We start from the raw sequence: 13027 nt of genomic DNA, 5'->3' as shown, positions 1-13027 counted from the left end.
AAGTGAACGGAGAGCAGTAGGGACTCAGTAAAAGGGGAGCTCTTTAGCTCTTGGGAAAAAGTAAACAGTAAAGATTCGTTTCTATGAAATTCAAGTTACACACCCGAATGTATAAAACATGAAAGCATTAGCTGGAAGTTATCTTTTGACTTGCTAGCTCGCCATTCACTTACTGAATAATCCAGCGCTTAAATGACGGGAACATATAAGAATGTTTGATTGTGAGCCAACTACTCGCTGGACCAAACAGTTGTTCTAGCTTGGTTCACACAAGATACTCTAAATACTACCCTGGATGTGGGACTCAAAGCTCCGCAAGAGGTTTGTTGGTTTCTGCTATGACCTGTTTGCCGTGAACCATTTAAAAACTTACGCTTGAATAAGAAAGCCGTTAATATCTAACACATGCAGTGTCTATGGGGTATGAGATGAGAGCAAACAAGACCATACGGGGCTGCTGAATATGGGCTACCAACATCCTTCACCCTCCAAAGTTAACGCAAACGAGGGTATCAGTCAGATGACCGAGTATCTGTTCATTAGAAATCAAAGGAACTACTTCGAAGCCGAGTGTGTGTACCTTCAAGTAACACTACTTCACCCGTACACATGAATCCCTTTCCGCATTTTATGATTTTAGGAGGGAGAGTGTGCATAAGGATCCGATGGGCAGATGATTTTGATGCACGGGGTGCGGGGCTGTTCAGGCATTGGAATAACTCAGTAAATCGCAGCAATCCATCAACTCGGATTATGAGCACCGGAATAACACAAACTGAACCGAACATTTACTTTGTCAAGCCCGCATTTATTGTTATCTTTGTGTGCAATTGTACACAAGCCTAGTCACTGACACTACTGAAATTAAGTCAAAAATGTTTGATAGCTAGTGTATTCTACGGGCACAGAGTCCACCTGTTAGGTTACCGTTTCGCGTGCCTAACTGCATTGTTAGCTGAACTAAAGAATGCAGTCAGCTCATGAAAAACTCATTAGCATTGGTTTGACTCCCTTAAAAAGGTTGAATAGTGTGCTTTATATTTGCACCATCATATTCACATGCACGGTCATCCGATTATACTAGATCAATATCTAACCTGGACCAATCGATAGTTCGCAACTTTGGCACCAAGTACAGATATTGCCTCCACTGTTTGTGAGTAAGTAGATTTCTGAACCAACAATCATTCTCACATCAAAACACACGTTGTAAACCTCAATGAGCCTTTGGCAACAAAAATTAACATAAACTTTTGGCTGTTGTCATCAAACACAGACAACAGAAACTACACGTATGTCAAACAAACTGCGGCGTTCGGAAATCCACCACCGTGTATCTAGTCCCATAGAACAAGGATTGACCCGAATGGTAGGTTGATGCAATACAGAGGAGAAAGTCCAACAGGCATTGTTGTCTCGAACGTGCTTGGCAGCTCTGAGCAGTAGTCGCCATCTGTCCCCATATAGTGGAAAAATCTTTTACAGAGCACGGACAATATAGATTGAGTCGTCCTCAGTTGGATACAGTTGTTCTTAGGAGAGATTAGGCATGGATGATCCGTCTGGAAGGACTCAGCTTGCAGAAAAGACCACTACCACATCAATAATATCCTTTCAGACAGGGCAAGTGAGACATGTAAATTAACCGAATCAGTTGTGAAAATGTACGGGCATTAAGTAAGTCTGGAGAAGACGGCGATTATTCACACAGCAGATGCCATTGACAGCATTAACGAAAAATTAAAAGGTACTCAAAAACATACGATATATTGTGCGCCCTAGGGATATCCTACCTAACATTTCTTCGCCATAGATAACCTGTCATCTGTGATGAACGAGAACCTGGCTTCAATATCTTCAAATGTGCAGTACTTGGGGTAGGGAGTGAGGCTAAATCAATTATCGCATTGTGCAACTTCTGCCCTCAAGTTGCAAACTAGAGAAGCCAGCGTTTTGAGACAAGTGCAACGTAGTCCTGTGCCAGATCTGAAGGTCAGACTTAATATCCGAAACATGGAGAAAAATACCAAACAAGAAAATGCTGGACTTCATACGTTACACACACACACACTTACACAACGAAACGCTTCGTCGCCCGGCTCATTTTTACCGTGCGTAAGTATGCAAACAGCTATAAAATGACTACGTTAGGGCACTCGATCAAACCGACTTAATCTGGCATTAATCTCGAAGGAACGCTACTAACCCTTCTGATTTCCAACAGTTTTCACCTGCCTCGTACTATTAAATCCTTTGTCGAGGACACGTACGTTCCGAAACCAGAATGACAGGTAGAGATCTGGCTAGATCATCATCAGTTTGAAGAACAACTTGAAGTTCCCACACCCAATGTCACCTGCAAAATAGTGTAGCTGGGATATCTTGACTGGTTTGACAGATTGACGGAATTCATTCAGTCATCCAGATGGCTGAACGAAAACAAACGAACCTTCACAGCGGATAAGAAAAATATTCGTCACTGGTTTTTGCAGCACTGCAGTTTGTTTGAATGTGGAATTGGGACTGAGCCTACGTTGACCAGCTCTCTATGTTATTATACTGGAGCAAATATCAAGGTAACTCCGATACCACTGATGGGGAGGCATGCAAGTAGTATGTGTTGTTCGTGGAATTTCGCTTTGCGTCTTTTGAAAAGGAGAAATCTGTTGCGGAATTTTTGCAGCCGCTTTGTAACATTTTCTTGGATTTGAGCAATGAATGATTGGAGTTAGTGAATATCCAGGAAAGTTTCAGAAGACGCCTTCAGGAGAAGATGGATGCAAATGAGAGTTTTGCTTCCCTGTCCAAAAGTCTGTAACAGGTCAGTTGGCATTTTCTAATAAATAACTCCGCAAAGAAGGCGTTCTTTCTTCAGTGTGCTGATTGAGTTATGGAAACGAACTGAGAACGGAAGAGGACAGTCTCCGAGACGTGAAACTCACTCTTTTATCGCCTCGAATTTCAATAAGGAATGATACTGCTGTCTGCAAATTTGTAACGATCAGATTAGGCAAAAACTTATAATCCTGAAAAAAACCATGTCACACAATTTTTATTCTATGCAACCAATTGCTGGACCACTTAATATCCGACGGATTTAGCATCTTTCAATATAATTCTACCATACGATTCTGACCGTTGACTTGAACTTCCAGAAGACGTTGGTGTAGGGCGGAACAGATTACATCGATTTTGATCGTGTCAGCACATGATCGAACCAACAAACTAGTAAAGGTATTCTCAACCTGAATCTAGTCAAACCATGATGCTTGACAGATCTAGCTTATCCAAATACCCTCAGAATGTGTGTTTGGAAAAGGTAAGAAAAATCACCATCTACCTTGGGGTGAGCTTGGGCTGCAGGCTGGTAACTTCGTTGCACCCGAGTTTTGGCTTGTAATCGGTTTTGGTGCGGTAAATGGCGGCACCCGCATAACCGCTGCAGACCCAACGCTTGGTGTTTGTGAAACGGTATTTGTAGCCACGGGATTGGTCGAGGTCGATATAGCAGCAGCCAGGGTGGGTATGGGAGGTGGTATCGGATGAATTGGCTGTGGCGGTGATGATAAACAGGTCGCCTCTTCCTGTCCCGGAAAGCACGCACTGGATGTTCGCGTCCTCGTCAGCCCAGCAGATTTCTTCTCCACTTCATTTGCATGTGGCGGTGGTGGTGGAGGTGGTGCGCATGGTAGATCATCAGTCATTTCTTTTGACAAATGTCCATTATGTGGTGGCGGCACCGGCGAGGGTCTGAGAGTCGGAAAGGTACTTTCAGCTAATCCATGATCCACGGGCGTTCTGGGCTTCGGTTCGGGTTGAAGCAAGTGTGATTCACCGTTTGGTTCTCTGGTCGTCGCTTGGTTATTCGGCCGAGCACGAGCTGGCAAGGGCAGCACGTTCACTGCCCCAGGTAAATTTGTTCCTTTCCGTGGCGGACGCGGGATATTGTCATAAAAACTTGTATTTTCGGCTTGATTTTGAGATTGTTTCGGCTGCAAACGCGGAAGATAGAGAAGGGAGATTAGTGGAAATCAGGTACCGGTGCGGAACCCGATAAACATTTCTGCGTATTAGAGGTAGTTCGCACTAATATGTAGGCTAGGTTTACCTCGTTAATCAAAGCTCCGTGTTCGCCTGATCACCATCTTCATAAGGGAATGAAGCGATCACGAAAGACATTCAATTACGGACAAACACGTTCCGAAAACAGTGACGATTCGATGTGTGCATTGCGCTTTCCGTCGGCAACCACTGCCTAAAACAATCGGTGCCGCTCAAAATGGTGCATTCGTAACACATACTCTCTACTTAAAATAATTCATGTAAGTAAGAGACCGTCCAATTCTCGATGTAGTTATGCTACGATAAGTTTCAACCGAGACAGGGTACTTCCATCTACCATGTTGTTCAATAATCAGATATTGGTGACTGACATCTCACACAACGGCCTAAAAAGTGAGATTTCCTAGGACAAAGATTTCATCAAGAATAAGTTCATTGATGTTGGAATGCCACCCGATCACTTGCAACTGAACGCTCGATTATGATTTGTAGAATCGACTCACTTGCAACAAACAGATGGTATTATGCATCGCCCATCGTGTACGACTTATAATGTCTTCATGTTCCTGTCCAGAATGTGACAAATTCGAAATTCCTCAAAGTTGCCCAAAAGGGACACTAGCTAAAGTTTCCAAAATCGTAGCTGTACATCAGTTATACACTACATTATAATCTGACCTTCGAGACAAAATTCAGTTTTCAAGTAACACTTCCTCTCGTATACTCGCCAAGAAGCTGGTTGAACGGGATGAACCAGAAGGGGCATTTAATACCAGGAAAATATCATAGTTTGCCAAGACGTCACCTACCTCACCCTCATATTCCTTAATAACTCGAGTCAACAGCGTCAATCCTAGTTTGCTGTATTTGTCCAACCAGTTAGCTTCTTGATAAATAAATTTCTTGACTAACCCGTATAGTGGTCTCAAATTATGCTTTAGCGGTACTCTCCTTCAGTGAGGATAGGCGACCAAAAAGAACGGAAGTAAGTTTCATCTCTGTGGATGTGAGACATGATGTTCAGTAAGAAATAATGTTTTATGCACGTGTTATAGCAATATCAAACAGCCAACGACAGAAGAACTTCTCTCATCCATAAAATCTTCGGCACTATTCATGCTACAGGCTAAAAAATGACACTAGTTAAATCATATTGACTGTTATTGATACTTCTCGAGAGCAAAACAATTGGACATTATTTCCCACCCCAAAGATTATTCGCTCACATTCGTTCTTTTTTTGGTTGTGTTTACTGTATAAAACTGGTCCAGTGAAATCAACGTGCTGGACTATTCAACACTGCTAAAACTCTACTGGAAAAAAACCTTCACACGACACTAGCATGGAATCAATATTCTAACGTCACTCACGACACCATGCTCAGTAGCTGCGTTTTTGAGTTGTGATGCCTGCTGCTATATTGTATCTTAGGTGTAGAGTATCGTCTTACCATAGTGCGACATATTTCAGGAGCTATTTCTAGAAAACTATATTCAAGGTTCTCCCGTCATTACTATACCTCAGAAGACGACCTCATATGAGAGGCTGACTGTGATCGGCTTGATGTTACAGGCAATTCCAGCCGATTACTGCAACTTAATCCGTAAACTGCTTTGCTATCAAACAGTTAGTCCCACGCCTTATGCTTTTAGAATGAACAATCCTTCAGGAGAAATGTGAAATCAAGTGCACACTAGTTATTGGGTGTACTAAAAGGAAAACCCAAAAGGGTGTCTCCACCCACTATTGATCTATCGTTTTATGTACAAGTTTTATTACTCCTGTCGTTTCCGCAAAAGTTGTAGGTCTGAATCTTTAAACTTGAACGAAGTCGTTAACGTCCTGTTGAGAAAATACTCTGTCTGTCGTTTTCCTTAAGAATTCCTCTGCACTGGGTTGTCTGACTTCTGCGTGGTCCAATTAGACAGTGGAACGGAGCTTCCACTAAGTTCATGTATAACAAATTGGTCTAATAAACTCCCGTTATGTTCGGACATAAATTGTCCAGAAAATGTTTTAGGCAACAAAGTTCACTCGTTTCTGTTCTAAAAGACCCCACTGCAGAACAGCAGAAACCTTTTACTACTGTGTACGGTGTACCCTAGCACTAAAGGAATAGAACGAATTTACGACTAAATTCTCCGGGAAAGAAGTTTCTTTCGGCAAAAACGTTATACATACAAGCGCATATAGTTTAAGGAAACATCTGAAACAATGCTGTTTCCTGATAATGATAAAATAAGGCCCTTCAATTCGAGGGAATAAAGGCGCTGAGTAGTCATTACAGTTAAAAGGATTTGAAAGAACGCCTCTTAAATACTTAGATTCGGGGAACACAACATTTCGCATTGTACTTTGTCCTCCCTGACTGATCTGAAAAGAAAATTCAATTTCTAGTAATTCTACCCGTCAATTTATCGGAAGGCAAATCACTTTTAGTTGTATTTTAATTCGGATCAACCTGTAGTTCAACCCCATCACCTCCGAATGCAACTGTTGTGTCAATGAATAGCTGGAAAAAATTCAAGGATTGATGAACTCGCTTATTCTTGAGCTGTCAAAGAATGTCCGTCTGTTAAAGCGAGTTGGCTCAATTGGGCACCAGCTTAAGCGGAAAGGCTGTTACTTAACACAATCGAAACACATGATAAAATTCAACATTGTCGTTTCCGATAGGTCTGGCGTATGATGTCTGTCAAACTGCGACAGCTGATAGTTATTTCTTCGATTATATTACACTAAACCCTATAAAAGTAAAGATTTCTGGTTTAAATTCGAAAAACAAGCATGCCCTACAAATGAAACTGTCAGCGAAATGTCCAGGAGTTTAAACCAACCTTATAAGTAGCTTCGTGTAGAGGAAAATACTCCCGAAAATTGGATGTTATTTCAACTGAAACCCGAGGAGGCCTATATCCTGCTTATTCACTTAAAAATTATTATAAACGATAGAATCCGTCCAGTTTGGTTATTTAATCATTACACCATCGTAAATAAGGGCCGAATGTTGTTAGTCACTTTATCCTCACATCATGCACCATTAACTTAGCCTAATATTCAGTGAAACAGATCCCGCTAGTCTATCAGTCCATGAAAAATCAGTTGGGATCTATTCCTCTGAAACTTCTTACGTGCAGAGCTTCTGTGATACGTTCAGGTGACAACTGAAAACTACCAAATTCAGCTAACCATTAAATGGGAAGCGGTCCCCAAAACCAAGCCGGATCATTCTTGTTAAATCGTATGCATGTGAATTCCAGGTCAGGGCCATTTAAGCAAGTGAACCTGTCATGTAGTCAACGGTATCATTTGAGCATACCGAATATCCTAAACTTGTAACAGTTTATTATCCAATCTAGGCAGAATATAGAGACTTAATTCTCCAATGTGATGGCTTTTGCTAGCATCGTGTGCACTAAAGTGGCATAAGCTTTGCTTTAAACGTGACTGTCTATTCACCCATCCACTAATGCCGGTGAATAAAAGTCAGGCAGCAGTTATTTTACTCTTGTGTACAATTTGTACGTGCCTGATTTATCTGATTGATATGTGGATCTTCCGGTAGACTTGCAAAATAAGAGGTTAGAAGTAATATTTTAATATTACTGTCTGCTGAGTTAAGAGTATAAACTCAAGCTGCATCAGAAGCACAAGGTATATTGAATACTATTAATACTATTCAAAGTAACTCCGTTTCAACATTTGACAACACGTCTTCAACGGCTTTCCATTAAGTATGTGCGACAAGGTAATTGGCGGTTGACTGTATTGAAAGAACAGAGAGTTGGGTGCGCTCATGTTTCAAGCAACCGTAGCGATTGTGATACTCGGTTTTGAATATCCTGCATTTATTTCAGAGTACTGAGTGGACTTCGAGACACTTGTTCATTGAATTGTGTTTCAGCCTGTCTTGTTTGGGCAGATATTTACAGAAAACCCATCAACCATTCCTAAACAAACCTGTATTTTCTGAAGCTTCGTCGCATTAAAAAGCAAAGAGCAAAGAACAGCCCTGGAATAAGTTTACCAAACTGTATTGAAGATGGTGGCGGCAGGCTAAGGAGAGGGGGCTCTTCTTGTACCTTAGATGCTAATCAAACTCTCAATAGCTCGGCTCAGTACCGTTTCTGTGAACTATGTGGACTTTATGATTCTTGTTATGTTTTTAACCAGCGCCATACCAACGCATATTGTTTAGAATACAACTACAGTTCTGCAGTATCTACGTTTTACCTTTGTCTGTTACATGGGGCTTTATTAGTGCTGGGTTAAGAATATTCTCACTTAGAACCCGTGTTTGCTGGTAAAACGATCGAAGCCTTCGGATGTTCTATCAACATTTTATTCAGTTCGTCTTACCTTTATTCAGTTGTACACCATAAATTCGGATGTCAAAAAATCATAAATATGTTCGGAACACATCATGATGTCCATGAAAACCTCCAACTGTAGCCCCACTGTAAGCTCATACATGAAATTTCATAATATCAATCTACTAACCCTTGATGATTGAGTTGTTGTGAATGTTCTTGAGTAAGTGTCAGCAAGAGTCCATCTGAAGCACTCACGCTCCACAACAAAGATCTAATGCGCAAAATGACCTACAGCAGATTAGTAGCTCACAAATACCTTACACTGCTGTACCAAGACACTCTTCGAAATTGACCAGAGGACACATAAAAACGTTTTACTTAAGGTTCCATGTGAGATTTAGCTAATCAAGTGGTAAAAGGACGAAATTGTTAGGCTTTCTTTGTTAGTGGCAGTCCCAGAGATGCACACACACACTTGACTCACGCCTCATTGGTTGTTTCACAGCCTTGAATCCGCAACAAAAGAAGCGGTTACTCGGACATGGGTTAGGGGCGTAATTCTCCATGGTGCATTCGACTGAAATGTGATACACACTGGAGCTGTGGGGTGATCGATAGAACCGGTTTCTTTGGCCACCAATGAGTCAGTCGTTCATCGACAAAACGGGCGCGCCTTTGTTTGCGCACGTGTCCATTTACAAAAAATGCAGCACAATCCAGCGTTTTTGGTCTACCCATATGGAGGTAGGCCACAGAAAACGGACGCCGATAAGCTGACTCTTTTGCAGATCCGTCAAATGTTGACACTCCAAGTTTCTTTTTAGGAGCTTTACAGCTAAACTCTCAAATATCATGCGTCTTTGGAGACAGCACCTCTCTGCAGATAGCACCTCCCTGCAATGGTCATTCTTAGTCGACCCCATAAAATTATATTGTGTAAAAGGCATCTTAGGTTTCTGTTAGCAGAATGATATCAAAATAGACCTTTAAGTTTCTTTAAAATTAAGCGATGAATGTGAACATTATATAAGGACATTCTGTTTTGGAGAGAAGAGGCAACATCTTCAACAGCGTTCACTTCCTTGGAGCGACCGTCTACCACCGGTCCCTTTAGCCGCATTACGACAGGCAGTATGCGTTTCATAGTTGTTGTTTTAAAGGGAATTACACAGTAATAATATCCATTAAGAATTACCACAATGTGCGGATGACCATATCAAGCCAAACTCACCGCTCGTGCCAGAACCGCATGTACCAATTCTCCGTCCTCCGAATTCGTTGCAGCAGAAGTCGCCCCGGGAGATTGTGAGCTTGGATCGCTGCCCGATTCGGGCGTTACAGGAGGAGATCCGTTCGACATAAATCCATTTGTTCTGGTTGCTCGATCGCTGGGCAATTCTGAAACTTGCTTCTGTCTCTTTGACCTGGCTCGTGGCAGCGTACCAGGGTATGGTGATGCACACTCTGTTTCCGTATTTGAGACTAATGTGCGCTCCATCGTTCCGTCGGGAGTAAGGGCTACTGCGCGACCGGATGTTTGCTGTCCATTTAATTCAAGGTTACTTGCAGCCATCTGGTTTCTCCTCAAACGTTGTTTGGCCTCAAGCGCCAACTGACGGATCTGAGTAACTAGCATATCCACTGGCTGGCCATTTGGTGGACTGCATCGGAAAAAGAAGCGACCGTCCCCACTAGAACATCGGCGACCAGCATCCACACGCAGAACGCCGTTGGCTGCACCAAAGCTGATAAAAGCGGAGAACAAAATACATCTCACGTTTTGTGTCCAACAATAACGTGGAAAGTAAATTCTGATATACTCCTGAAGGAAATTATTCATAAGGTTGATGAAACACTTGTGACGACCAGCTTCCGTTATCTTCATGTACTGCTCCTACGCAAACTGTGCAATCTTCGTGAAATGCGCGCATTTGTTTCAGCTGAATCCCTCGTTTATAATATGGAGCAACCTTATTGACATTTTTCTCCAAGAAAATATACTACAGTATCTTGAATGTCGTGCGACTGAATCACGAGACCGTCGCAACACGTCCTTCGTACAACATATTCGGTTGAATGATATAATACATATATATATATATAATATAATCTATGTATCAGGTAACATATATATGTTACATATATAATAAAATTCCGCATAGCCTCCCACCAAAACCAGCTTGGTGTGAATTGGTGAGTTCCCAAACAGTGCGACTTCACAGTGCCTACTGATCCTTTGAACTTAGGGTCTTAGTTCGAAATGTCACTGCTTCAAGTACCCAATGCTATAAAAGGTCTTTCAAAATATCGAAAATGTCTCAGATACTGATACAGCGCTCAAGTGATTGAGAATACACGAAAAACGGGTCTCTCCCGCACTGTTTGCTCAGGATCTTCGGAGATCATAGTGACTGTAAGAATCTAAGTAGGCCCTCGCTAAATATGCTGAAAAATTGCCTAAGAGCTATGAAAAACAGAAACTGTCATAAAAATTGTCCGGTCGACCCAACTATTGAACTGAGTAACATGTGAACTTTTATAGTTCCTTAGGCTTTCACGCCAGTCGTACCATGATGATGTTAGAAGACACCATTCGAAAGTTCCCAATAGTCCATGGTACCCTTAATCCATAAACTCGACGGCTCACTAGGCGAATAATTTAGTCTTTAACGTCTCTGTGGGACACAAACATGTACAAATGTCTGTCAGAAAATATACACGGTACATCTGGAGTGTGGTTATAACTATTTTGAGGCATTTTTCATCAAAGATTTAGTTTTTGGGATGAATTCATCTAAATGCGGTCTAAATATTTGTCCTCATTGGTGCCTCTGATGACTTGCAGGCAGCTGAGATGTTAGGTTACTTGTGAACTATCATGGCTATAGGTGCGAACCTGCACGTTTTAGCATCACGAAATCCCGATATCTTTCATATCACGATAGGATCTTAAAGTGTCGAGATAGCAATCCAAAGCATATCCAAAAAACACTTCAGACTACTGAGTGAGGATCCTAACCATTTCACCAAACGGATTTTAGATCCCCATAGAGGCACTGTCGAGCACCTAGGAACCATTTGATTTGTTTCATCGAGATCTATTATACCGTGCATCTGGGCACGAAAACTTATAGTGAATGCCAAGTTAGTGCTCAATATTCAATGGGTTGTTAATTCTCCTTTGTACCCTTACACAGTCTACTCGTTAGCTGGGACTATTAGTCTAAACGTCTGAAGGATGCTTAGGTACTAAGCGAACAGGTGGCAGTTCACGTATATTCACTCCTCCGGCGGTCGCTCACCCATCACACAATTAGCGTACTGTTCATCTCCAATCTCACGAATCGTAAAGCTTTCTGTACGAACACATCCAACAGCAAAGTTCATAGGTTCAGTTGCCAAAAACGGACCTTATGAACAGAGAAACGTTCGGATCACTAGCTGGCAGGAAACTGGACAACTGGGTGACAGGAAAGGACTTGAAAATAAATGCTGCATGTCGTTTCAAATGGCGACGAGCAAATAGTAAGTAGCCAGACACTTAGAACAATTTCATTATCCCGGAAAGCTTTTACTAGAGCATCTGCGCAGTGGAACTTACAACAAAGTCCACCAGAACCAAGATGTACTTCATGTGTTTCACGAGGTTATTGCAAGATGCATACAAAAATGAGTCTAATATTTTGCATACATAAGTGCTGCAAACAGCGACAGGATACCGGTCCACTATTCAGTGGTGTTTGTGAGAAAATGTCGATGGAACGTGTTGTCCGAACAGAATGCCAAAGGTATTCACTGCTCGTCCATTTGTGTCATCGCCGGTGGTCAGTGAACTTAGTGGTCATCAAAGCATACCGTTCGGGGCCACTTGCAACGAGCAGTTGTGGCACTACACCAAATTCGAACGGTGGTTTTGTATCCCACCCAGGTACAAGTTCCTTATACTGATCAGAGCCACATGGTATAGTAATTGACCAGTCAAAGTTTCGAGCCACTTCAGACAGACGCGCAATGATGATCGATTGGAGTACCAATGAAAACTCAAACTATCTTTCGGCTTCCAGCACCTAATCAATGTCACTTGCAGAACGAGAACTTAGATTCAGTCTTCAAAATCTCATATGCACGCAAAAAATGGTATTGAATCTTAGCGAAATACACTCATTTGCAAACTAATTTGGTTTTGCGAGAGACTCACCTGGAACCCAGCTGAATCCCTCGTTTGTGAGGTTTCCAGGCAACTGAATGTACTGCACCAGGCAGCCTAAAGTTTCAGTCGCTATGATATTCGAGATATCGCGATACACGTATATTCGTAATGCACTACTCATTAGGTTGCTGAAAATTAGTCGACAGCCCACGACCGGTTTTTTCCTACTTGCGGCTCATCAGGTAGGCGCAGTCCCTGAGTTTCCGTCAGCCTTATGTTCTACTTGAATCTTAGAAGAAATAGTGCAGCAACTTCGCATTATCCCACAGCTTCCCAGGAGAACGAGACCGTTTTGGCTTGTTAGGTTTATTTGGAAGGAACAGATGGTTGTGGTAACACGGTGGCTTGGATTTTCAACCGACCTATGTGACATGGCCTGGGCACTTTTCCCCAATTGGTAAAAGTTTACAAAAGTACAAATCAGACGTGACCGGAAATCAGT

General features: G+C 42.1%; 1 protein-coding gene across 1 annotated transcript in view; it reads right to left on the bottom strand.

The window, feature by feature from the left end:
• Nucleotides 1-13027, bottom strand: part of T265_06112 (hypothetical protein) — a gene marked incomplete at both ends in the record, with an annotated part of 69024 nt that overhangs the window by 14647 nt on the left and 41350 nt on the right. Inside the window, 2 exons of the mRNA XM_009171298.1 lie at nt 3341-3992; nt 9607-10120. Coding sequence (XP_009169562.1) covers nt 3341-3992; nt 9607-10120 — 1166 coding nt within the window. The remainder of the gene's footprint in view (nt 1-3340; nt 3993-9606; nt 10121-13027) is intronic.

Source organism: Opisthorchis viverrini (assembly GCF_000715545.1).
Source record: "Opisthorchis viverrini unplaced genomic scaffold opera_v5_120, whole genome shotgun sequence".
NCBI classification, from domain to species: domain Eukaryota; kingdom Metazoa; phylum Platyhelminthes; class Trematoda; order Opisthorchiida; family Opisthorchiidae; genus Opisthorchis; species Opisthorchis viverrini.
Note: the sequence above shows the minus strand (reverse complement) of the source record. Positions and strands in the feature narration are given on the sequence as shown.